At 44.3% G+C, this 27,232-nt stretch overlaps 1 protein-coding gene across 1 annotated transcript in view; it reads right to left on the bottom strand.

The window, feature by feature from the left end:
- Positions 1–29: 29 nt before the first annotated feature.
- LOC119390950 (nose resistant to fluoxetine protein 6) overlaps positions 30–27,232 on the bottom strand; it is a 27,830-nt gene continuing 627 nt past the window's right edge. The window contains exons 2-8 of the mRNA XM_037658663.2: positions 23,654–23,822; positions 21,634–21,713; positions 20,762–20,884; positions 16,297–16,417; positions 13,420–13,609; positions 6,116–6,258; positions 30–889 (exon numbers count right to left, since the gene is read on the bottom strand). Of these exons, the coding sequence (XP_037514591.2) occupies positions 662–889; positions 6,116–6,258; positions 13,420–13,609; positions 16,297–16,417; positions 20,762–20,884; positions 21,634–21,713; positions 23,654–23,822 (1,054 nt within the window). The 3' untranslated portion in view covers positions 30–661. The remainder of the gene's footprint in view (positions 890–6,115; positions 6,259–13,419; positions 13,610–16,296; positions 16,418–20,761; positions 20,885–21,633; positions 21,714–23,653; positions 23,823–27,232) is intronic.

Here is a 27,232-nt window from a genome sequence, read left to right as displayed (position 1 = left end):
CCCAGAGTATTGTGTTCCGCATTGCTGAAAAAGGCCCCTTACTACACAACCAGTAAAATTACCCTGACGCTTAGACAAGTCTTCAGATCATCCGAGTAGTTGGGAACTCATAAAAAGGGTAGGCTCTATGTATTTTTCTTGTTTATTGTATTCCGTTCAGCACTGTGAGGAGGGTGCGAAAAATTCCGCCAAGAAAACAACTTCAGAAATGATCAAACACGTAGAAAGAACATATCAAGACAGGGCCAAATATAATGTTCAAAACGGAGCAAAGTGATGACAGACAACTGAGAAATTAGATATTACAAGTAAGTGCAAACAAATAAAACAACTCAGACGCAAGCACAGAATGTGTAAGCTTGCAACCTGTAATGTAAAAGGAGCTGAATTTTTAACAATATTGCCATTTCGTTGATTCCACGTTTTGTCAGCGCCTTATTATTTGCAAGAAGTGCTACAGAGAAGAGGTGTCAGTTTCGGAGATGCAAGGGGGCACTTGCTCCCCCTCCCACCCCTAACTTGCCATTCGTGGACAAGTTCGAGGTGGGAGGGGCAGTACGAATTTAGATGCCTTAACGATTGAAAAAACCCATCTATGTGTGTGATGCAAGCAAGAAATACGTAAAGCATCTGAAGCATGATGCACACTTATATAGGTACTTCAGGGACTCGAGCTTTTTGTAAGGCCCTGTGTACCACATCCACCTAACTCGATGTTGTTGGGGCGGACGTTCGCTGGAGGGGCGTCGTTCCTTGTAACTGGCCTCTTTCTCTTCAAGATGGCGTCCACTGCCACCTTATCAAGATTGGTGATGGGACATTCACACACAATGTAGAAGATGAAGGCGAAGAACAAGCTGAGGAACAGCAGCCCAATGGCATCGGAGAGCTGCGCGACAGAGTAAAAAGTCATCTTAAGTCACTAGTGAAGACACTGCCGTCATAGGCACGCTACTCTTGCTCTATGCTACGCGCGTTTGTATGTACCTTGTGAAAACTCGTGGTAACAATAAATAAATAAATAAATAAATAAATAAATACTTCCACTTAATGCCAGACTTATCTCACGCACGGAATAACCGCAAGCGTCATTTCAGTGTGCAATGCAAGCCCAACGGAAATCTGAGCCCATTGCGGTAAATTTCAGCTACAATTACAATAATTCTACAATTTCTATTTCTTGATATTTTAATGCTCAACGAGAATAGCGAAATCAGTTAAAGCTGCTTTGATTAAGTGGTTGTTACCGTAGTATCGTTATAACAAAACAATGATGAAGGGAAGAGAAATACAGCTGCACTGGTTGCCTGCCCTCTTTTGCTCGCGCAAGCTTCGATTCCGCTCCTCCAAGAGCTTCAGAAGAGCATCTTTAGGGGGCTTTTGCTTCTCTCGCACCGAGACTTGGAAGACAATGCCTCCTCAGATCGTTTCACGATTAATCATAAACAAGCGAGCATGCTATGTATTTGATGCATCGCGTCTTCATTATAGACACGACGACGGCGAGTATGGATTGAAGGCAACGGTGGTAGCAGAAATGTAGCCATTCGCTTCGAGAATGCTCAGCCGAACACACCAATGCACTTATTTACTCCGAATCATCAATAACCTTGCGGGTCATTGAATGTGCTGTAAATTCAATAGTCATTTCTGTTTTGCCGAATTAAATGAAGACTGAGGACAGAAAATGGCCATACTGAAGTAAAGTTGGCTAGCTCTTCAACTACATATATTGTAGTGAGGCATACACGAAAAAGGACAGGTCTGGTAACAATGGGGGAGGGTTGCGGGAGTAAAGAAGAATAAAATACATCGTGCTTCTGCTCTGTCTTAGAATCTTAAAATGTTATATTGGCGCAGTCTATGGCAGGATAGAATCCGCTGATATGTAGATATCGGTGACTATATCCCGAGATTAATTCCGTCAGTCATATTTTTCGACGTGTGAGGTGGATGAAGACACCGGGTATGATTTACCTTGAAGCATAACGACTCTCATGTTTCCTGAATTCATCACTCACAAGAAGGGCGGGGGGGGGGGTGCTGTAGAAGGTTGACCTTCAAGCATCAGTGAAGATGATACTGAAGCCCTCAGAGTTTGAAGAACGCGTCATGGCGCCGCTCATAAAGATGTCGGCAAGAGCTTCACACAGCAAGAACAACTGTCGACTCGAGCTTGCTGCAAGTGCTTCTCCAGCAGCAGCAGCATGCCGGACGACAAGCCTTCGTATGCGCGATATATACGCCCGCTAGAGTTCGCGTGGGTTCGAATCCCACTTCTCACGCCATGCATCATAGTCATGGTACGCGGAATGCCAAGGGGAGAAAACACAGTTTTAATGAGCCACGAGTGTCTATACCGAAAGCAGGAAAAGAAGCCAAATGCAGTCCGTCAATTAGCAATGCGTATCAGCTATATTGTTGAGCCGGCACAGCACAGGCTGCACATCGCGCATAAGATACAGACAGCAGCGACTCAGGAAAAGTCTTCAGACTCTCATTTAAGCGCAACAAAGATCTAACAAATGGATTTCAACGCCGGATTCATTTGGCAAAATAGCTCAAATACGGAGACGTTGATCTAAACCTATGAGCAGCGTGGGAGACCAACTCATGGCGCTTGCAAGGCTCGTGCCGTGGTCATTTACTAATGGAGGCGATTATTGTGGAAATCCATGTTTTCTAGTTAGCGTTACTTTTGTATAATATACAAAAGCTAATAGACGCATCTGTGCAAGGATCAGTCTTGCATTGTTGCTCACTGTTGATGCTTTGACGTGTTAACATCTCAGAGGTGATGTGGCGACACAGATGTGCTCTGAATCAATGTAGTGTGCTCACTGGCATAATTTTAAAAGAGTACTGACACCATATTTCGAAGGTGAGTTTACTCTACCAGAGAAATCTCCTGCATACAGAGATGGCTCTGAGCAAGTGTGATGCTCAGCAAATGCTGATATTTTATTTTGATATATTAAACTCAATTTTCCCATGGCGCAGCTACCGACATCGACACTAGCTTGACGTCAGGCTACAGTACTAATTTTGGTGACATCACGCAGCAGTCTTGCTAGTTGTGATGACGTCCGGTACCAAAACTTCCACAATGGCCGCTTGTGCGTCACCAACGGAGCCACGGTCTGGAACAGCCGTAGAAACGTCACGATATCTTGCGTGAGCACGTGACGAGAAGCTCATACCATTTTGTGACGTCAGGGTGCAATAGGAACCGAAACCAGCTTCTCAAAACATACTGTAATTACTTGTTCAAGGTGCACTCACGCCTAGCAGTACATATTCTCGGCTCTTGAGGGCTTGACCTTTCATTTGACGCAAGAAAACGACAAATGAAAGTTTTAGTGTCAGTACCCCTTTAACCCTGTCCCGTTGGTGTAAAAATTTCTGCATATCGAAAATAATCTCTTTTGTGTTTGTCTATTTTCCGGAAAGCGTAAATTCTCTGCATGGAGCATCATTGCGCTAGGGAAACTTCGATGACCTAAGGTCAAAGCACGAGCTCACTCAGGGGATACACCTCAACTAGCGCATGGGACTCCAGTCAGGCTAAATTTAATCGTGGTACCTCCATTGTTGCTCCGCGTTCACGCCTATCTTCTTCTTGGGAGTCAGTACAAAAAAAGATAGGGTCCCGTCAATCGGCATGGAATCAGGCCACCGCTTCCGTGCACTGCTTCTGCGCAATGGCAAAAACTACTCTCGCAGGTGCAGTGTAGTGTACGTGGATGCATTTGCGGCAGAACCAATCCCTAATACGGCGCGGACAAATGTGAAAGCAACCCAACAGGTAAGTCAAGTGCACTACACGAGACACATCGTTCACAGCTCTACGGCATAAGTGTATGCCGTCGCGAATTTTGTGAAGTGTGCTGAGCATAGGTCGGCAAAAAAATTGGAACTCACTCAGAATCACTCACGAAATATAATTTGCACTGAGGACTCACTCGGACTCACACTTACCAAAATTTTACTCAACCGGACTCACTCGGACTCACCCTCACAAAACTTTTTTCTCAGCCGGACTCACTCAGACTCAAACTCACCAACATATTACTCAGCCAGACAAACTCAGACTCACGGCTTCACCTGAGCCAGAGTGAGCCTGAATGAGTCGACTCATGAATCCGTTGGCGCAATATTAGCTTTTTTTTTCGATCATGATGTCAATCCTCTTTAACGCCAGTATCTCACATAATCAGTTCTGTACGATACGCCTTTTGATTTGTACCTTCAAATACGAGTTATCATGTATCATATATCATCATTATCATATATCGATCCAGTAAGGACATTTTTATGAAATATGCAACACAAACGAGATATTTTTATCAAGACCTTCCCATGAAAGACTTTGCGGGTGAGGTCGTGGTACCTCTTCCCCTAACTCACGCCTCTGATCAATAAATATTGATGTGGCGCTTGAATGCTAGTGGTCTGAGATATGTGTGAATAGACTTGAGTATAAACGTAAGCTGATATAAGGCTGATAGTAATGCTCAAGAGGAGTAGATAGGACCATCAGTCGGCAACAAAAGGTGCAGCTCACTCGAACTCACTCAATAAATCTATTTGGCGTTTAGGCCTCACTCGGACTCACACTCACCAATATTTTCTCAACTGGACTCGCTCGGACCCTGACTCCCGGCCGGATCTGAGTATGAGTGAGCCTGAGTGAGTTGACTCATGAGTGAGTTTGCCGACCTATGGTGCTGAGTACGGTCCTCACAATTCCCCAAGAGATATAAACCATCATCACACACGGTTTTTGGGCACTCGAGATACCAGATGCCCTTTGCGAAGCTCGTACGAGCTGATACTGTTCTGGAATTCTTCTGTCTCCACAAGCGACGTTTACGTCTCCAATGGCAATTTTTATTGACGCGAGTCGCCGCGGGACAACGGTAATTGAGGAAATGAACGAACCCGTAGACTAAGCGGCGGTATGCCCTACTGATTGTCTTAGCGAAACCATGGATTCCAAAAGATAATGAACAATGCCTCTCTAAAAACTGTACACACAGTCGATTACATGAAATCGATAGCCAGCGCCAAACAACACTGGTACAGCAACTTTTTGACTAGTTCCAACCACTTGGACACTCATCCCCCTCTGTCTCAGGCTGAGGTTCTGCTCTGGCATATACACGCTAGAAGCTGCCTTACTTTCTTATTAGTTCAGCATTTTCGTAAAATTGTAGAAGCCATAGTGACATACAACACTCGTATATGCGCAGCTGTAGTGCCAGCAACGCCAAGAAGGAGCTCCAGCACCTAATCGTGGATTTCGCGCTCCAGTCTGGCCTAAGACAGCAGGTCCCTCTTTCGCTTTCAGCAGAAGGGTCGCCTATTGTCTCCCGAATTCGGGCACCCCAGCGGCGCGGCTCCACTGCAGCTGTAAACGAGCCATTGTGGTCGCTATGCGAATGCCTGGGACCTTAAGGTTTCTCTCCCAATGGCGCTAAGCTTAATCTCTAATGTGCCGTCCATAGTGTAGGCCACCAGAATACAGATCATTAAGCCTACTTTTCACCACTCTTTTCCTTTCTTTTTCACCGCCACCCTTTCCCTAATTAAGTGATTGCAGCCCTGTAGGCGCGGAAATCATGGACAACTACGAGGAAATAGCCACACCGTTGATGTTCTTGTTACGCCTTCTGTGATTCTCACGAACGGCCACATTAAATAAACACATTACTTTTTTTCGACGGCGAGGACGGGAACACACGTAAATTCTTCACATTGTGAGCGTAGGCATTCCCTCTGTACATTTGAAGCCACGGCGCCTCATCACCTACTATGCAGTAGCCGTAAAGGCTTTTAGGAAACTTGATGTTTATGAGCTTCGCACAAATTGCGCGACAGCGCCGCATACCGCCATTGGTGCACTGCTCAAGTCTCCCCATTTTTCATACGAGCTGTATGTCAAGCAAAAGCATGAAACTCGCTTATCAATATCTATAGACATACACAGTTCATTTAGACGGAAAAAAATTAATGGAATCATTCTTTTGATTTTACGCAGGATTTGCGAAAAACCTCTATACAAGTAACATTTTAAAGGCTAAAATGGAGCTCGTTCTGTGTGCGCACGTCTCACCATTGTCCATTGGTCCAGTGCTCTGAAGTGCCTCATGGTGGCCAACTTGGTGTACAGAACGTACGGATGCACGAGGTAGAGCGAAAAGCTCAGCTTCCCCAGTGGAATGAACACTCCCATGCTCAAGAACCGGTTCAAGAGCCCTGGTGAAGGAAAGTCGGGTTCAGAAGGACACAATACTGCGTAATTTGCAAAGCGCAAATAGTAGCTCACTGACCGCGTAAAACAGAGAAAATATTATAGGGAAAGGCAGCGTTACTAGCGTAATCGCGAAAGAGGAATTTCTGGTCACACTGTATGCGGGTCGTTGCTAGGCAATAGAAAGAGAAAGTGGACGATCACTAAACACGTGCAGGTCACTAAAAACGCACACGATACTGTTACACGCAGGCAGTTGGCGCACTGTAGATGTACTACGTCTCTTGCGAAGGGTGGCGCAGGAGCGGTTCGGAACAAAGCAAGCAGGACAGGAAAGACTCTCACTTGCAACTGATTTTGTTACGCAAAAAGCTTGCCACTACGAAAAAAGTTCACACGGAAGCACAATTACAGTAATCTCATGCCCACTCTAAAAATATCACATAGACATTCCTATATCACAGGGAAATACGATAATAAAACTAACTGTAAAGAAGTTTGTAAGAGGTGGCACTTATTCATCTAGCTAATTTTAGTTAGCACACATGCATAGGCAGTTTGCGTGCAGCCTTGTCGAGAGATTGGCACTGGAGAAGCGGAGGAGCAGTCTTTTGTACTATAGGTTGAACCACCGAATCGAAACCTTATCTTGCGATCATGACTAAATATGTGTTATTTATATCCCTTTAAATATCCAAAAGGTTGACTTTAACAGAAACCTTATCATTCACAGAATGCATTAATTGGATTAGTAAACATCATGCTGCATGGCAACACAGAGAAATTTTGGCGAAATCATATGTTTGCGGCACGAGTGACAGACCGCAAACACAATGTAAGTGAAAATATTATTATTGAGGAGGAGGGAAGGAAGAAGGGTCAACCACACGCGCGTCCGCTTCCCTACTCTACACAGAAGGAAAGGTATTACGGGAATAAAAGAAAACAAGATCGGGAAAGAAGCAACTATCTGCGTGTATGTACGCCTGGCAACTACAAACCTACAAGCGATCGCTTTGCCCGGTCGATTTTAAAAACAGTATCGATGTCCACGTCCCTTAGCTGGTCTGCGACGCGTAAGGCCACGGTCCGACAATTTTCTCTTCTGAAAACGAGTTTGTTCAGCGCACTGCGTAGAACGTTACGTTCGGTCACAAAGTGGCCACAAACACACAATTTATGTTCGATCGCTTCGTCACTGCTGCGTTACTGTCGAGGGGCATAGTAGTATAATGGAGCATCTCAATTATCGCAGACTAAGACCTAACGTACTCCCATCGGAGCGCCCAGGGTTCTCCGTCAGGAGGGAGGGGGAAGAGATTTACAGCAGCGCCCCTCGCTCCTATTAGTCGAGTCCGAAAGAAAAGACGCTTCGCATCGGATGCAAACATTAAAATGAACCGGTGACGTGCTGTTCACTACGGCCTGGCCTTGGTTGGGATGTAAACAGTTCTTGGAAAGCAACAAAAGGAGTCTTGGGCAGCCATTCTTGCCAACAGCCTGCCTGGCCATCACAATGCGCACTAAAAATGAGAGGAGAGGTATGGCTGACGAAAGGTATGGACATACTTGGCGCCCCCTTCGATGATAAAGGGGGGGGGGGGGTGAGGCCGCCCTTTTCCCTGGCTACTCCCCTAGTGCGTACGTCGAGGCGTATAGTCCCCACTTGGCTAATGAATCCAGCATATCATTGAAGTTTAGATCGATCTATCTCATTTTATACTTGGCAATAGCAAAAGGCGTTCCTACGGCGGTATTCCACAAGGCTGCATGTTTCATTTGGGACCTCGAATAATGAGTTTTCAATTGTTCCCACACCGTAATGAAAGCAAGCATATTATAAACTTTTCTTTGGCTTTCTTTTTTACTGTGGTGCCACACCTTTATCTTTTGAGATTACAAGGCGATGTGCTTGCACTTAAGCTCGGTGCTTTCACTTTTCTTTCTTTTTTTTTCTTTAATTGGTAAGGCCCCTCAAGAAAAGAAGAAAAGAAAAGAACCAGTGGGCTACTGAAGTACGTGCCCTCGATAGAGTTGAACAATGAAATGCGCAAGAGAAATTTCAAGTTGTGTTTTGCCAGCACATTTTGTACTTGTGGTGATTTTTTAGAATACCCAATATACCACAGCCAATAAACATTCCTTTCACGCTACACACAATCAGAAAACAGAACCCTATCACTTCAGAAGAGTGTGACAACTGCCTTTTATATGCCACTTGCTCAGAGAGGGGCTCCTATCCAGGCGATTATTTTTGATTGGTAATTTTAGAAGTAAAGCCGGCTCGTTTTAAGAATAAACCACCGCTAAAAACTTCCCTCCGCACATGTGCAGGCTCTTATTCTGACTGGCACAAGCGTTGATGCACCGACATCATTCGTGACACCGCTTCAATGAGGAAAGCCCACAACTCCGTTGCTTAAGTGAAACAGAATGGTGTGTGATAAGCACAGCCGAGTTGTGCCTCATACGTAACGTTTCTTCTATTTTCATGCTACCTTGCCACAAGAAAAGAAAAAAAATTTGCAATAAACCTGAACACGTCTGTAGAACTTCAAAACAACTCACTGTTCTGATGTTACCGGAAAACAGGGAGCGCTCATTCGCACTACTCGATGACTTGGTTGATAGAAATAATAAGATGCTGAAGCAAGCAGAGTTTATATCACTGGCTATATAACAGAAAACCAAAGCTGAATATGCGTAAATCTAAGTATCACCGGCAAGATGAAAGTTGCTAGCCCATCATTTGTAGATAATTTTATGAATTCCTAATTCACCGCCAAGTCAGGCACTGGTTCCCGGAGGCGCCGTCACAGATGACAGTCGTCGCAGAACTCTAGCTTTAGGTGCTAAATATTCGTTTAAGCCTAACTTTTTTTTGATTAAATGTGTTTAAGAAGAGGTTGGTGCCTATACATGGCTCCGGCTACTCCTCTTCCCTTACTTATTAATTAGCGTCACGAACTTATAAATAAAAGTACACTCACTCACGGCAATGTCCATTTAAAAGGAATGTTCACACGTCATGCATAATGTCCACGTGATGACAACAATGTCCACACACAAGACACACAAGAATCGTTTGCACTTTGCCGAAGAGTTCAACCCACAGTGCCACAGTCATTTGTATAGTGCGATCCCATCACATAAAAGTCACTGGGCATTGCTCACACTTTAAACACATTTTAAACACAGCTGTCTTGAATCACAAAAGGCAACGCGAAACATGTGACTAGAAGTACCTCAACGTGAAGAATAATTGCAAATGTGAATCAATATCTTTTTGATATTCCCGACTCTTCTAAAAACTGTACTAGGGCGCGTGCAGCAATGTTTTGAAGAGTTTCAGTTGGTCATGGACCCAATACTTTTGCTAATGATAGCGGCCGTCTGTCCAATCTGTTTAGTGTTTGTAAGAATTTTTTACGGGGAACAGCATAATTTTTGCAGTGTAGAAGAAGATGTTCTATGTCTTCTTCTGCCCCTTCACATGTACATGTAGCGCAGTTATTTTTTCTTATCCTATATAGGAAGCTCTTAGTGTATTCAGTGCCTAGACGAAGTCTGTGAATTGCTGTTTCTACAGAACGGCTAATTTTAATCGGAATTTGAAATTCCATTTCAGGATCGAATTGTATATAGTTGAGAGTTTTGAGCTCCATTCGCGAACCAAGTCTCTTTGGACAATCGACCACAGAGTTTGTTCAAGAAACATCGTGCATCACTCGCCGCGAGAGGTAATAGGGATAAATCGCCATCTTGATGCGATGCATGTGCTAAACAATAAGCTGTGACATTTCCGGTGATTATTCTAACCTGCAGTCTTGTTAAGCCTGTTATGCTCTATATTTGCCCCTAAATAAGAGGGCCCATGGTGTAGTATATCATACTGTGTTGCTAGCATCAGAGTTTCTCATATGCGCAGATAAACGGCTCTTGTCGTTGATGAAATATTTTGTCGAGACGGAACTTGGACCCGTGGCAGCAAATGAGGAGGTTGATTTCGGAATTATGTGCGCATATCTTCGAAAAAGCCCTATCCGTAATTTAAAAAATTGGGGGACGCTTAAGCTTCGCCTTTAAGAGCTGAACGCGATAGCGATATCCGGCCTCATCGTCATCGCGCTCTGTTTCGCTTGTCATTATGTTCAGTCGCCCAGCCAACTGCACACGCACACACACACACGCGACATACCTATGGTAAAGGTAAAGGTTTTTACCTATGGTAAAGGTAAAGACTTTTATAACAGTTACCCACTAGGTGTGTGTAAGAGAATGCGCGCACTAATGTGTATGCCCTTTGTAATGGGTGGCACCAGCAGCAATTACACGCGTGATACTTTTTCGAAGTTGCGATGCACCCACTACGTGTTCGTAAGGGAATACGCGCAGTAATGTGCGTGCCTTTTGTATTGGGTGGCCGGCTTTAAACCACCAACTCGTTATGCAATTCACATGGTGTGACGCCCGATGGCAATGCACGCTTGTACCCCGTTTTATTGCGATACCTGTACACAGGCCGCGTATGTTTGTACCGTACTGTGATACCTGTACACAGGACGCGTATGTTTGTGAAACATGAAAGTTAATTTTAGTGCAGCTGCAAGCAATGCCGGAGCTCTGTGGTAGAACACCTTGTTGCCACGCAGACGGCGTGGGTTTGATTTTCTATCGAGCCGAAGGTCTATTATTATTTATTTTATTTGCATCTTTCTCGATTTTTCGGTCAAGGACAAGGTTATGATTATTCGCTCACAGCCAACGACGCCGACACCGGAATTTCTGCGAAACGAGCTCTTTGACGCTATTGCGTTAAAAGAATATACACATTGTAATACTCAAGCAGTTTGGACAGTGAGTTAAGCAACACGGTGTCGGCCACTTGTTGCGATATAATCTAGAAAAATTGTTTCTGATGCCAAATGATTCACTGAGAAATGCTTCGCACTTAAAAAGCAATCTCTCTCGCGGTAATATTGCTTTTTACGGCTAAATGTAATAACAGATTTCATTTTAAACTGTTGTTTCAGACAAGGTGGCCTGGTAATGCTCTGTAGCTAATGATGCGCAGAACTGCTTACCTTCACTTAACTTTCGAGACCCGTTGCGCATGCGCAACTCAGAGGCGCTAGTTCAGTATTCTACAAAGGAGGGTCTTGGAGGAAGGGTCGATTTAACCTGGATATTAATGATCTCTATTATCCTCTGCCGCACCACAGGTTTTAAATTTGATTCAGGAATGAACACACATTCAAGAATCAGCTTTCCCAAAGAAATATATTTGTACAGAAATCGGAAATTTTCATTGGTTCTAATGTTGTGCCTCTGCTCAGTGATCTATACCTAAGCAACATTGATAAAGAATTAGCGAGTACCTAACGTGAATGAATCATTAAGGTAATTTCATTAAGCGGACCATTACTTGATTTATTACAATAACGAACAATTTCAAGCGTTCGGTGCCTAAATAAGCGGATAATCAAGAGTAATTGGATGAAGATTGACGCTTAAGAATGCGTTTCCTCAGCGTGATGTAATTATATTTCTTGACGTTTTCCTGCCGCTTCAGGAAAACCGAGTGTGTTGGTACTATTCCCCGAGATCTTCAAAAGCGGTGCTAACAGTTTCATGCAATCATTATAAAGTTCTAAATTTCAAATAGCCATGCCATTCCTTAGTTCTATCTCGCCAAATCGTGTGCGCACAAAATTAGCCCTAGTGTTAGCGCACAGATTATCCGTTTGTTGAAGGTACATAGTTATCCTCGCGTCTCAGTGACATGTGCTTGTTGGTCCATCATTTCATCAAGTTCGAAAATGGTTGCAGGAAGCAACCTGAGCAAGGAGAGATTCGTGGTCATTCCCTACACACATTTTCCTTGCCGCAAAAGCTAAAGAAAGAAGTCACTAGATACACGGTTCAGATTAGCTTTATGGGCATCTATAATCTCGGGAGTTTACGCGCCGCCGTGCATCGAAAGAGCGTTTGAAAGACAGACAGACGTGCGTTTTGTAAAACAAGGAAATAAGCTGACAGAATTCCGGACTCGTGAATCGCATAATGTTCCTATTATCTACGGTCACCCCTACGTAGGGGACACATGTTGTTCTGTTAATCATAAAATATCGTTAATCAGACCTAATCTTTAACTAGTGCCTAATCATTCGATGGGCTGTCGCCATCGCAAATACACACCAGAAGTTGATGAATGTGCAGTTTTATACCGGCACAAGAACAAGCAACCGCGTCTTATAGTAGAGGTTTCACGCACAAATATTGGTGGAAGTGCATGCGTGAGCCAGCCTTCGAATACCTCGCACAAATAGAAATTAAATGCTTAAACATTTATCTCGCGCGTAAACACATATATATATATATGTCAGATTGATGAGTGTGAGTGCCATTTAAAGCATGCACAGACATGTTTTGTGTCTGCATTCTTTGTCTCCACAGTGCGCCTTTTCAGCTGATAGTCAACGTTTGTGTTTTCTATCTTTGCTCTCTTGTGTACGTGTCCGCGAGCCTTACTTTCTTTCGAGTCCCTACCAACTAACTCAACATGGTACCGTCCGAAAATTCTTGAGCACTGCTTAGCAACGAGCCCCACTTTCCGCCAGCATGCGTTCTGGGTCAGTGTCGTGAAAGTAAGAATGCTTGCCTCATCAACAAAGATTTTCAGCCAGAACAGACGGATAAACACGAAAGGAAACAGGACCATCGGTCACTTACAACTGATTCTATTTTTATCCGTTTTCGCTTTTGATCCGCTAGTCCTATCTTGATATGTGTGCCATTCTGTCGTTGTCGCGTTTTCGCTGAAGCCCCTATTGAAGACTCTAATCTTCATTATTACCATCAGAATAATTTTGTCTACTTCAGTTTCCGAATAGTAAGGTTTAGCTTACGTATTCCAGTATGGATGCATTACTGCCATTAATTGTTTATTGCTGCACATTAGTAACCCTAATAAATCAGCGCATTTTAAGTAAGCTATTTTTGTTTGGTTTGTTGTTGTTGTTGTTGGCTGTGATGATTTGCACTTACTTTCCTCCCCTTTTACAAGTCTTCTTGTGTCCTCTTATGCAATGCCCACTGGACATAAAGGAGACATGAATGAAATAATGAAAATAATGCACAGCTGAACGCCGTGCGCCGTGTTATACCTGCCGTTCCCGTGATGCACGAGTGCAGCATCCAGCTGACTGACACGCTCCACAGCACTGGATAGAGGGCGGCATACAAGGCCGCCAGCACGGGGTCGTACGGAATCGAAGCTGAATCCCACGCGTAGGGAAACAAGCACACCAGCGTTGTAACCGCGATAGCGATGACCCACAGTAAAGTGACACGCACCTGCGCGAGTATAGAGGTTCGGAAGAGGAGAAATCAGCAATTAGTTATCGGCCGCCCATGTGATGGATTTGTTTCACTCTACTAGCTTCGGTGTAAATGATAGGTGTAACCTTAAGAGACAGGAAGAGAGCAGAGTGGGTCAGGGAACAAACGGGGGTTAAGGACATCATAGTTGAAATCAAGAAGAAGAAATGGATATGGGCCGGCACGTAGCACGTCGGCAGGATAACCGGTGGTCATTAAGGGTAACTGACTGGATTCCAAGAGATGGCAAACGCGTGAGGGGGAGACAGAAAATTAGGTGGGTAGATGAGATTAAGAAGTTTGCAGGTATACGTGGCAGCAGAAAGCACAGGACCGGGTTGATTGGCGGAACATGGGAGAGGCCTTTGCCCTGCAGTGGGCGTAGACAGGCTGATGATGATGATGATGACTAGCTTCGGTAGCAGACTGACGCTTCGCGCAATGGCGCGCACTACTATGCGGCTTGAGTCATCGCGATCGGCATACTCTTTTTGCACAAGCTCAGAGAGCCCAAGTACGTGTCAATGTTATTCGCAGTCAGTTTGCTGGACATAATTACGAGCGATTACCTTCCTGGAATATATTCCAAAGGCCGATCTGAATATCTCATTAAACATCCCTTCATGCAACGAAACCGCGTCGACGTCAGGCAAGCGCACTGAGTGTAAATTCTGCCACGCAATAAACGAGCGCACCGTGCGTGTAGCTTCGCTCGACTGCCCTCGACGTGAAGCACCTCCTTTCGCTTAAAAATATTCAAACAAGTGATTTTGTATTCATTCAAAAAGGATAAATATTGTCACGTGGTCATGACGTTAACGAAGGCAGCAGTCGGCGTGTTTTATTTCAACATTTTATTTGGGAAACGCTGCCTGTGCCCGGGAAAATGAAAATACTAGGTAGAAGCAATGAACGCTGTACACTCATAGCGGCGAACAGAGCGTCGGCCTTCGGTAATCTGATATGCGGTTAGGCACGCCGGCATTTATACATGTGGCATCGAACATTCGAGTCTTATCGCTGGTGACCGCACTAATTCCAGAATAAACTCAGCTGTTCGCATTTGCGCGCTCAAGCCTATCGGAAGATTCTAAAGCAATCTTGATGCTTCCTGCAGACATTCGGCAGTTGCTATACATGTAACTGACCGGTTACATAGAAATACAAGAAGGAGCGGGCGTAACAATATCACAGCCTGAGGGATGCTGGGTGGCGATATGTTGCATGAGGGTTCAGGATTATAGAATTAACGGCGGGAAAGGAACCTCACTTCATAGAACTTCTATCATGGATACACGAACGCTTTGTTGATTGAGTTGAATATAGTAACAATGTTAGATAAGTGTTTTCTAATATAAATCAGGGACAATTCATAGTATCTCAGACGGTATTTTATAAGAACGTAGTGAAAAGGCGCCGTATACAGGGTGTTTGTTTTTGTATACAATGCAGAGTTCTTGTTAAAAAGCTATGACAGGAAGGCACCTGTCATCTTTGCACACGAACTCTAAATCGAGGCGGACATACTTTGCCGCAGCTAAGTCACTTTGAAGAGAGCAATTACTTAGGCATTGTTAATTAAATTCCTAATTATCAACACTACAATGAACCGAAAGGCAGTTGTTTGTATGGCAAAATTGTAGGCCATCACAATTTATGGCTACCATTTTTTTAGAAATCACAAAATTTCCATGCATTTTGGGATATTCAACAAGAAGATTGAATGGTGAAGGCGAAATCGACCGCGCATGGAGCGCAGGCAACGCAGCTGCTCTATTACGTCACATGAGAATCACCAGTCCTCGAAACTACCAGACGCGGGACGTAACCGAGAAACGAAACTCGCAGGTGCTTTCCGGGAGTTGGCTCTATAAACTACACTTAGGGGCAGCGATCGCTCAAAGCACGCAGTGTCTACCGGTTTGAGCGACGCAGCCCCACCATGAGCCTTTCGCGCTTCCTCTGCGCTTGGGCCGCGATCGTCGGCTCCCCTCGCACGTTTTCCCTCGCACAATAATAAACATACGACGCGCGGGCGACGTTATCGCCCTTGAACTATATACGGAACCTCACGGCGACACCGATGGCGACGTCAAGAATGCGCCTGGAGTGTCCTTATAATTTCTATGGCAATAAAAATCTAACCAACGTAACACTCCAATGGTTTTATATGTAGCCCCATTTATGCGACCCTCATCGGTGTACTTCTCTTCACGACACAACGCATTTAGATATTGTCATCGCAACAGCTGCACTCGATAAAGAGCGCAATTTCTTTAATAAAGCCCCTGCTATCCTACCTTCTGCGGGCTTATAGCTTGGTGCGCCTTCTCTGTCGGTCCCTGACCAACAAAGTGCAGGACAGTATGGCGCTATCTCGCCGTTACGTGATCGGATAAATGTCTCTTCACATATGCGGCTAGATACCGCCTGACGGTAGAAACGTAACGCTTGTCATTATCCGAGGCTCTGACAAAGGCGGGAATATACTCTACAGTTGTCTATGGCTTTCTCCAAAGCAGGCAATGCAGCCTGAATCTCTGAATTCTCTGAAATCTCTGAAAACAGATTCTCCGAATCTGTTTGTCTGTTACAACTATCGAAATTGTAAAACTTATTTTTTCGAAGAGGGGACGTTTAACCACAGTGACCGAAGTACTCACCCTTGCAGTCGAGCCCAGTTTTTTGTTCACGATGGCGTACGCTTCGAATACACCCGCGGCGAAAGAGACCAAGTGTTGGTGAGGCAGCATGTATACGAACCGAATGTGATCAGAACTACTCCTGTAACAAAGTACGAAAAGCCCTAAGCAAAGCCAGCCTTACTTCCCATCAGGCTATGTCATGTCTGTTTCGCGAAAAACTGCCGCTACAAGAAAAATGTGTATATATACAATGGCCAAGACAATTTAGTACACCTAGTAACATAGCCTCCATGAATGGATCCACATGCGGGTAAATATTTATTTATTTATTTATTTATTTATTTATTTATTTATTTATTTATTTATTTATTTATTTATTTATTTTACTGCTCAAGGACAAAGGCATCACAGCGGGGCCGGGAACAAAAATACATTCATACATAAGGCAAAACAAATACAGTGAGTAATAAAAAGTCACAGTTTCGCTGCAAGGGCGAAGCAATAATGCGACAGCAAGAAATTGGAATGTCACACATTCCAATAAATTCCAATGACGTTCCAGGCGCATTCCAATAAATTGGAATGTCACTCAAATAAAATATGAGAATACATTTTTCTTGGCTACAAGACACCAGAGCAAAGTTTTGCTGCAGCAAAATAATTAAAACTGTACATTTACGCACAATGCAAGCTGATAACAACCATCAATCGCACTGAAGTGAGCACACACAGCAAGGGACGTTCTGGCCCGTTATATCTCGTGAACAAAGCAAATGAGGTATTAAAACCGTGTTTTCAATGACATAAGAGCTCTTCGATAAAAACTTTTCGTCAAAATTTAGAGGAGTTTTTTTTATTTTATTTTTGAAAAAGCTTTTTTGAAAAAGCTTGTTTCCTTAACTATTTTTTTTCTTCTGTTGCGCTGCCCGTAGGAAAACGTTGCAAAGACACTTTTCTATAATGGACACTGTTTTAAAATTTTTGTGTGAACTAGGAAAGGCGTTAAGGCGCATCAAACTTAGCAAACTTTTTTTTTAATATGGGCCGTGTTTGCCATTTTTTCACATTTTTTTTCTTTTGGAGGACGGCATAAAAAAGCATCGACGCAATTCACAGTAATGCGCATTAAAACCAGCAGAGCAAATTTGGGACGCAACGTTTACAGTTCGCGTCAAATTCGGCCGTGAGATCCGAAAATATTGCCGTGAGCAAAAACAAGACGCCCGCGCCGCCACCTTCAATTTTTTTTTTGGCACGCTGGGCGCGTTTTTTTGGAAATACAATTTTCGGTTCCGTGCACTTTGAATGTTCCCACATTACATATAACACAGTCAAAACAAAAATATCGACTGGACATGCATCTTCGATCTCTCGTGGAATCACCTTGTAGCGAAGTTTGAGATTTGGTATTCCAGCCTGACTGTTGCCAAAATCTAAGAGCTTCTTTCGAGCAACACGAGTACCGCGTGAAAAGGTTTCGCTAATAGTAACATTCCTTGACCTCAACTGTTCGCGCAGGAAAGAAAACCTGTTCGCTGAATTTGAAGCTGTTGAATTTTGCAAGAATCGGTCGGCATTTATTTACTGAAAACACACCTAAACGACGTGCGCGGTCAAAGGAATCCGCTGGAAACGAGTCCACCACTACTGCTATGGCTGATAACACTTTGTATTCTGCTTGTTGCCAAGTCTCTTTTTCATCAGTGATACCGAGAAATATTAGGTTATTGCGCCGAGCCCGGTCTTCCATTTCATCTAGACGAGATTGTATTAAATCACTCCGAGCAGTCTGTTTTCCCAACAGAGGAGGCGTTGTCCCAACATTTCCCTCGCATTAGATAAGTGATCACCAAACCGGCGCATTGCGTTGCACTTATCTTCAAGTTCGTTGAGTCTTTCGTGTATGTCATATATTTTAGTTTCAGTGGTTTTCTGCCCATTCTCGATAGCTTTAATATCAGCAGCTAATTCTGTCTGACTTTTCGAACTTTGTAGCGTGCGAGAATGCACGTCTTTGAGCAACTGGAACATGATCTTCATTTGATCAGCTGGATCATCAGTGAGAGATTCGATATCCCATGCTGATAGTGAAAGGTTGGGAGGCCCCGGGTTCTGTTCAGCATTCCCCAAACGTATTAGCAACAAAAAAGTACAGAAGCATTCGCGAACAGTGTCGGACAAGAATAGGTAGTAAAAAGCTGTTAAAGGTCCGTCGAAGGTTGTAACAAGCTGTATTTAGTAACACCTGACTACATCTTTTTGTGAGTGTAGAAAGAAAACATGTAAATATCACTTGGCATATTGCGGTTAGTTCGAGGTAATAACGACGCATCCAAGCGAGTGTCCAAAGTGCGTAAGATGAAACCCACGTTCTTTGAACTGCTGCCAGTTTGACGCATTTACACATTCCCTGACCGTCGGCAGTGCAACTACTCCCAAAAAATTGAGTGCTTGCTCTCAATATTTTCGCGTCGAGCGGCGGCACCTGGTAGCCCTGTCACGTGACTCAACGACGCTGGCGGGCGTTTAGAGCACGCCGAACACGAGACGTGGAGAGCAGTTTCCGCGGTCTGCCAACAAAGTCGCGCCGACGTATCGACGACTTCACTGATAACAAAAAATGCGCGCGCCCGGCGATGCTCTGGCCTCCGACTTCGGATCCGCGTATAGTCCGCACCTTGGGTCGACCTGTCTGTTGTCCAAGCTTTGAAGTCCAATAATTCTGCGCCTAAACCGTATAGCGAATCAAGGGCCAACAGTGCCCAAAGGAAGCTGGTGGACCTAGCTTACGTAAGAACTTGGAGTACAAGATGGCAGGCCAGAAATATTGCCGTATAATCACAAGAAGTTTTGATATAGAAAGAGAACGCCGAAAAAAACATGCAGGAAGTACAAATCGCAAAAGGTTCTAAAAAAAAACATAACAGAAAAACCTGACCAACTCCTCGCCTATCGGGAACAGGGGAGCACGCGAAGCTTGTCAAACCCTTTCAAGCCGCAAACCAATCGCATGTGAAATCTTGGTAAAACCAAATGCCCAACCCTTGACCAACCCCCACCCAGCCATTGTCCTTCTGCTGAGCTTGACCCGAGCGCAAATGCCCCGGGTTTGTGTTTCGGGCCCGCTGCCGTTCTCCCTTCTCCGGAGAAAAGGAGCGCTTGCGATTGGTTGGCAGAGTGGCATGATCTGGCGAGCCACGTGGGGGTGTGGAGGGTTTCCGGTGCACCAACTGAGGGTGAGGAGGGTTCTTTTAGCGTATAACATCAGCCACACCGACGAGTCAAGCAATACAAGCATCGCTTGAAAAGCTTACTCCTTTTTAAAAAAAAGTTCTCTGCAAGTTCGAAGCCAAATCATTGTCATCTAAGGGAGCAAGCAGGTTGACCCTTAGCACATAATGGCGTCAAGAAGCACAACCACTCGAGTTCAACCAATGATCAAGGATCACAGACAATGTAGACAGTGCGCTACGCGGGGGAAAGCACGACTCTGATATAAGGTGCTGAGTGTCTTGCAAGAAGGGCATGGCGCACGTCACGTTACGTGCTGTTCATCTGCTGTTTTCCACGTAAAAGTTCGCACATTAAGACGCAGACGACCCTTAACTTTTGTAATTGTGTGTTCCATCACAACCTGGCTCAAACCTCGGTTGTGGCAAGGTACGCTAGCTTTGCTGTTTTCCTCTGCGATTCGGAGAAATGGGGGTGTTCCAAAGACGGCAGCGACGAATCGAGAGGCGGAATTAAAAAAGTTTACACAAAATTTCGGTAAAGTCACAGTTGCGAGCATACAAGTGGAGGCGACTATATACAAGCATCGCTTGTATATAGTCGCCTCCACTTGTATATAGAGCCTCCACTTGTATATATAGCCTCCACTTGTATGCTTGTATATACAAGCATACAAGTGGAGGCTCTTCGTTTCCGATCACACCCACGCGCGTGTTTCATTCTTTTCTTTTTCTTTTGTTCTCTTTCGCGCGTTTTCATTAACGTACTTCTCTCTGCTGATTCTCAACCGTCAGCTGTACCCGATTTTCTCTTGTCAGGGGCAAATATCCCTCAGCGTCGACATATCCTTCAAAATCTATTACAGCAATATTTTCAAAACATTAAGGGGAAGACGCTCTGACCTCCATATGTCTGAACGACCGCCGCGAAGTACTGTTATAATGGTCCCATCGACACATCTGACTACATCACCTCTGGTATCGACTAACTTTATTAAGCTTCAGTGACACCAGCGGCAAATTTTGTTGAAGAATGCTGTGAAGAAAACAATCAATGTTTCACCTTTCCCTGTGCGGCAACGAATGGTTCCCGTCAGAAATCTGTCCTGAGACGTGTTTAACATCTTTACAGAAAGTACGAAATGTAAACAACGCGATGACGCCGCTCGTGCCCTTTCCTTCTTTTTTTCTGGTCACTGCTTTGCGCATGACAGTTCGCTCAACGCAGAAAACGATGCTGTATGGAAGCTTACTCCATGTGCAGGGATCCCATCATGATGAAAGCGCCATAGCGGTAGGAGTAAACTTGCACCGCTACAGCCACGGTTGATGCTGCGGATAAGACCCCCAGGCACAATCCTCCAATCAGGGGCTTCCTATTTTTTTCAGGAGCATGGGTGCGTTAGATGGAAAGAGAAAAGAGCATGTCACATATTCTACAGAAAAACATGCGTGTGACATAATTGACTATTGTTTAAATGTTAACTAAACGTACAGGATTAAATCAATTGCTTATTCAGCGCGTATAACGAGCATTGTTGCTTTTCCCGTATATTTTAATATGCTGGAATGGAGAGAGGCCGAGAAATGTGATTGCTAAACCATGTAGTAAATGACAGTGCCGTTTTCGTCAGGTATGAAACGAACCAACCTTGAAAATAGAGGGACAGTAACAGGATGGAACAAGTACACTTCCTCATGGCAGAAGAGTTTAATGCTGGCGTTAATAGAGGCGACTTTCGAGGGCTTCCTGCAAGATATTTTTTTCGCGATGGACCTTGTCGCATTTAGACAAGCCATATCCAGGTAACGACGCTGCTAACCCGCTGTCGTATGTCTTCAACTGCATAAATATCTATATATTTCAGGAGAACTTGTTAATCACCTGGTTAATTCTTGCTGTATGACATAATTACCGCTAAAATCACACAAAAACCGAAGGGAAGAGACACGAACTCGGCAACACGGGTGGCAGTGCCTCTGTTAGCAGTGCCCGGGTCGCTTGCGACATACATACCTTGATACGAGGAACACTCGATCCAGCTAGATTTTTTCTGTCACATCAGCTTGAAAAAAAAATTGCAGAAGATTTTGAAGATAAATGCTAAATCGCATTCTATCTTACCTTTTCATCAGCACGATGAATCCGAAACACGCAAGGTATATCTGGAAACTGCACGAAAGGTACCACATGTGGGCTGCACACTAAAAAGAAAGAAAAAAGGACGCATCTAAGGCACGTAAATGCCTACTCACTTTTCCTGAATGTTCAGTCACGCATCTAGAGAAAATGTAAAAATTATCACCCTACACATCTCATGGAGTGTTTTATCATATGTAACTGCCACTATGGATTATAAGGTTGCGAAAGAAAATGGCCCGGTGCTGTTTTCGATGCATATTTGCGGATCCGCAGAACACTGAGCGCCTACAGCGAGCAGTCAGCGGCGGCGGTGACCAGCTGAGAGGTCTGGAGCTTGTTGGTTTTCAATATAACTTGAAGGTGTTTATCTTTTAGAAGCGTCATTTAGAAGATAGGGAGAAGGGGAGCTGCGCACGTTTGCAAGATGTACGTTGTTTCGGTTAGGAGTTTATCAACTTTCCTTCGGAGAAAAGCATCTCTCGTTCAACAACTCTTTCAAAGTCTAATACCAATTGGACCACGTATCCGATCTTAAATAAAAGGTCCACTAAATTTCATTTAGGTCCACTAAATAAAAGGTCCCGCCAAAAATTGCACGTCGTAGGCAAAAAGAATAAAGTTTTGGTATTTGAGCCACTGACTAATGTTGTCCTCTGTTTCTCACACTCTCACTAGAACACATCGAAAATATTCTCTCCCTCCGATTTTCTGACCAAGAAATGATTGCCGTCTATCTGGATTGTGTTTCCTTTATTTAAAAACTTTGGCCTGACTCTTTTCCTGGCAACAATGCTATGTCGTGCAGTTAACACGTTGGATTCTGCTGCATGAAAGCACCTGGAAACAGTGGACAGCGGCTCGTTTCACGCACGCTTACAATAATCGATACTCAATAAACCCTCGTATATAGAGGCTGCTTTCATAAACTGACGCACTGGATTACGCAAGACACGGGACCACCGCAGAACGCCGAAATAATAGTTGTTGGATTTTACGTCCCAAAACCATTATCTCATTATGAGAGACGCCGCCACAGAAAGAAGAAGATAAAAAACGGCGCACTTTTCAGTCTAGTTTCCCGTCTGTGGTTGTTGTGCGTCCCGCGTAGTCCAGTAAGCATGTACCGACTAGATTAGCTATAAGTATTACTTAAATATTACCCCAGTTCCACGCAGCGCGATATCTGCAAAAACAGCGGAGCTGCGGTTCCCCTGTGCTTTCCTTGGGATTCTGTATGTGATTTTGTGTGGGTGTCCATGATTACGTTATTTGCAGAGTAGAAATGCACGGCAAAGGACGTGTGGCAGCACCTGCCACGCCCGCCCCGGCTACAGTGACTTTAGCTCCTATTCGCGCTCGAGGCGCCCATTCCCTGTCTCACTGTGCGGCTACCTGCTTCGTCCGCGACCGAGGAAGTTACGCCATCTGTGGGTGTATATTCTTCGCTTACCGCAGCCGGACGTGCGACGCCGACACTCAGCTCTCACCAGATCAAGCACTAGAACAGATCCGCTATTAAAACGAAGTTGGTGCTACTTCATGAAATGTTATTATGCGAACTGCTACTGAAATCCAGATGACAGCAAGGAAGTGCTCCCCGAGGGAAGTTTGAACCCATAGAAAAAAAAAAGACAGAAATTGTCCACGTGTAGCTGAACGCTCGTATTTACCAAGATATATAGTTCTGTTTTCGTAGTAAAGCGTTTTATTGCCACAGACGTTTCACCAAGCAGAAAGCGGTTTCGGAAACCTTGCGCTGCACTGCTTGCGAATAATGAGAATTTGGGCTCTGGTGCAATTTTAGTTTTCAACGAAACTTCTACACGACTAAATATGCCCAATAAGTGAGTTGAAACCAAGCTTTCTCGCAGCTCCCGTGTTTGCTGAAGCATGAAATAAATGTCTTGGGAGAAATGTTCGAAACTTGGCTGAAGTCACCGCGCATTCGCATTTGTGCCCAGGAACACTATTTCCGTGGATATTTACTGGCGTAACAAACTACCATTTTTTTCAAGGGCTGAGTGTTCAAGATGTGCACCAGGGGTGTCCACCAGTAGCTTCGGCATGGCTTGAGGAAATTGTCATCTTTGATGTGGTCGGCTACTGGCCCACTCAATAGGGCCGGGTACAGTAACGCGAACAGTACAAATAAGAATGCTGGGCCCGTCAATCTGTGAGAACAGAAGGAAAAGAGAAAAACAGTTATTCACTTGTTTTAGTCTTAAGAACTATGCATAGAGTATTTTTGATAGGGAGGGTGCCTGGCATACATTTTTGGCACACGCGAATAAAAACAAGGCAGATTATCGAGCTTTTTCAAGGGCTCCAAGTTGGACGTAATATTTCTGGTTTCAGGGACATTTTGCAGTCTCAGATCTTGCAAAGCCTCAGTGTCTATTTGTATAATAGAGATCAGATTTGTACATGTCCTAGAAAAATTAACTGATTAGGTTTAAATTATTGATTTAAATTATAAAATTGCTCACAATGCTAATTACTGCATAGCGAAAGCAAAGTGAACAAATATTAAAAAGCCGTACAGATATCTCTCACTTCGCGTTTTTGCCAAATATTGTCAATAGTGAAAACGCAGTAGAGAGAATCCCAGCTGGCCTGGATGTTTCAATGCTTCTTCTGCAGCCCATGTGACTGTTTGTGCTAACATAGAATTATTGTCCTCAATTTCACATTCTTATATTTCCCTTTGTTTGCAATTGAAAAAAACCAGCAGTCGTCAGAAAAATCTCGCTCGATGTACGCGTTATAACATATGAACACCTCCGTGCGTATATCGTGCCTACTCCGTGCCACGATGACCACGTCTGGGTACTCCATGAAGCGAATCGCTTCGATGTTCATGAAACTCGAAGAAGGAGCTGCCTGTATGTCCATTGAATAGTCCTAAACAACTGAGTAAACCAGTTTACTATTGGGGGATGGGGTTTATTTATTTTTATTTCTTTGCCGGTGGGGGGTGGGGGGGTTGGTTGAGAGAGCGAGTTGGTTCATGACTTGCAAAGAAAAAACAGCAGTGCACAAGACGCGAATATACGACGACCTCCATAGCGAGCGCCAATCATGTGTTCTCGTCATCGTTTTTAAAAGACAACTGTCCATAAGTAATTTCCTGGCATTAACGTCTGAAGTAACCATCGCAGTAAACTGTTATAGCACTTCCGGTTCTCTTCATCGACCAGTATCTGCTGGGGCGTTCAGATGACGAATCAAACAATGAGCGTCCAGTGTTGCCTTCCTCAAGAATGTTCCGCGAGACTGTTAAGCGGCAGTACTTACAGGTGTTCTACAAGCTCAAGTGCTAGAAGCTACGTCGTTTGTCGCAGCTTCCTCCTACTTAAAATAAGTCGCGGTCGACGCTTTTTTTTCGTTAGTATTGAAATATTGTTCGTGTATTTATATTAAAAGGTATTACTCCATAATAGTGTACATATAGGCCTGCGTTAGTAGTATGCATTAAAGTGGCACTGCCTTCGCGTGACGTAATGATCCCATGCTCGTCAGCGCGTCTTGAGCAACTTTTCAGCGTGCTCATGCAACCGTGCACGCAGTTTCCAGGTCGCTAAGATTTTGGAGCGACATAGTTTTGCTACCTACACCTCGTCTCAGAAATGACGCGCGCTGCAACTCGGCGCGGCCGCGCATATGCGTAGTGACGTTTTCGATGACTTGGCTTGGCTCGTGCATCGAGAGAGTAACGACGCCGGGACAAGCCACTCATGACACAGGCGCAGGGAACCTTGGGCGCAGGCGCACACAACGCTGTACAAATACCGGGAAGGTGTATAAAGCCACACATCTCATTGTAACAGCTTGCTATTTTCCAAAATGGTTGGAAAGCTCAAAATAAAGGTGGTTAAGCATAGTTACAGTAACTCCTGCGAAAGGAGAACGACAGCTTTCACAAGGGCTAGCGGCATCGCTATCAATTCTCAGCGTTGCTGGAGCAAGCCTCCATGCGTGTTTGGAGCCTTTCAGATCGAAAAATACTGCTTATAAAATAACTACATGCTTTTCGGATAAACAACTGCAGCTACAAACGCTACGAAGGGTGAGCTTCCTGTCGCGCCCTAAAAAACTGGGTCGAGAAAAATCAGTTGTCGGTCCCTTTAAATACGGATTTCCAACTCGTCCGGTATTCAGTACTTATAACAAAAAAAAACGCGTCCCCATTTGTTTCTACTTTTGATGAGCAGTGTTCTTGATCAAGCGCTTCGCACATTCGACGATATCGTAATGATCACATGACTGATACGTTTTCAATATAGTTTTATTGGGCGGACGCTAGAGCCCTCATATTGCAAATTTCTGAATTGCATCAATCCATATGTTAATGTAAGAAACAGTAACAGACCAGAGGAATCTGACATCCCACCAGTATTGACAGGAGAAGTAAAGAAAGCCCTAAAGGGAATGCAAAGAGGCAAAGCCGCTGGTGAGGATCAGGTAACATCAGACCTGTTGAAAGACGGTGGAGAGATTATATTAGAAAAATTGGCCACCCTGTATACGAAGTGTCTCTCGACGGGGAGGATACCAGAATCTTGGAAGAATGCCAACATCATCTTGATCCATAAGAAAGGGGACGTCAAGGACCTGAAAATTACAGGCCATCAGCTTACGTCCGTTGTCTACAAGCTATTTACAAAAGTAATTGCTAACAGAATTAATACGACATTAGAGTTCAATCAAACCAAGGGACCAGGCAGGATTTCGTACAGGCTTCTCAACAATAGACCATATTCATACTATCAGTCAGGGGACAGAGAAATGCGCGGAATACAACCAACACCTATACATAGCCTTCAGAGATTACGAGAAGGCATTTGATTCGGTGGAGGATATCAGCAGTCATGCAGGCACTGCGGAATCAGGGCATCCACGAAGCCTATATAAACATAATGGAAGAAATCTACAGCGAATCCACAGCCACTATAGTCCTCCATAAAGAAGCGACAGAATCCAATAAGGAAGGGCGTACGGCAGGGACACACGATCTCTCCAATGCTATTCACCGCGTTTTTACAGGAGATTTTCAGGCCCTAGATTGGGGACAATTAGGATAGAGTTAATGGAGAGTATCTCAGTAACCTGCGATTCGCTGATGACATTGCATTGATGAGTAACGCGGGAGACGAATTACAGCTCATGATTACTGACTGGATACGGAAAGTAGAAGAGTAGGTCTGAAAATTAATATGCATAAAACTAAAGTAATGTGGAACAATCTTGGCAGAGAACAGCTCTCTTGCGATAGGTGGCGAGACACTGGAAGTTGTAAAAGTACAGTCTACTTAGGACAGGTGGTACCGCGGAGCCGAACCATGAGAGTGAATTAACTGAAGAATAAGGATGGGATGGGGCTCATTCGGCAAGCATTATCAATCATGAATGGTAATCTACCACTATCCCTCAAGGAGAAGATATATAACAGTTGCATCTTACCGGACTTACCCGGAGCAAAACCACGAGACTTGCAAAGAGGGTTCAACTTAAATTGAGGACGACGCAGCGAGCGATGGAAAGGAAAATGATAGGTGTAACCTTAAGACAGGAAGAGAGCAGA

The sequence above is a fragment of the Rhipicephalus sanguineus genome, chromosome 1, assembly GCF_013339695.2.
Source record: "Rhipicephalus sanguineus isolate Rsan-2018 chromosome 1, BIME_Rsan_1.4, whole genome shotgun sequence".
Taxonomy (NCBI): Eukaryota; Metazoa; Arthropoda; class Arachnida; order Ixodida; family Ixodidae; genus Rhipicephalus; species Rhipicephalus sanguineus.
The sequence above is the reverse complement of the archived record's forward strand: the minus strand, read 5'-3'. Positions and strand labels throughout refer to the sequence as shown.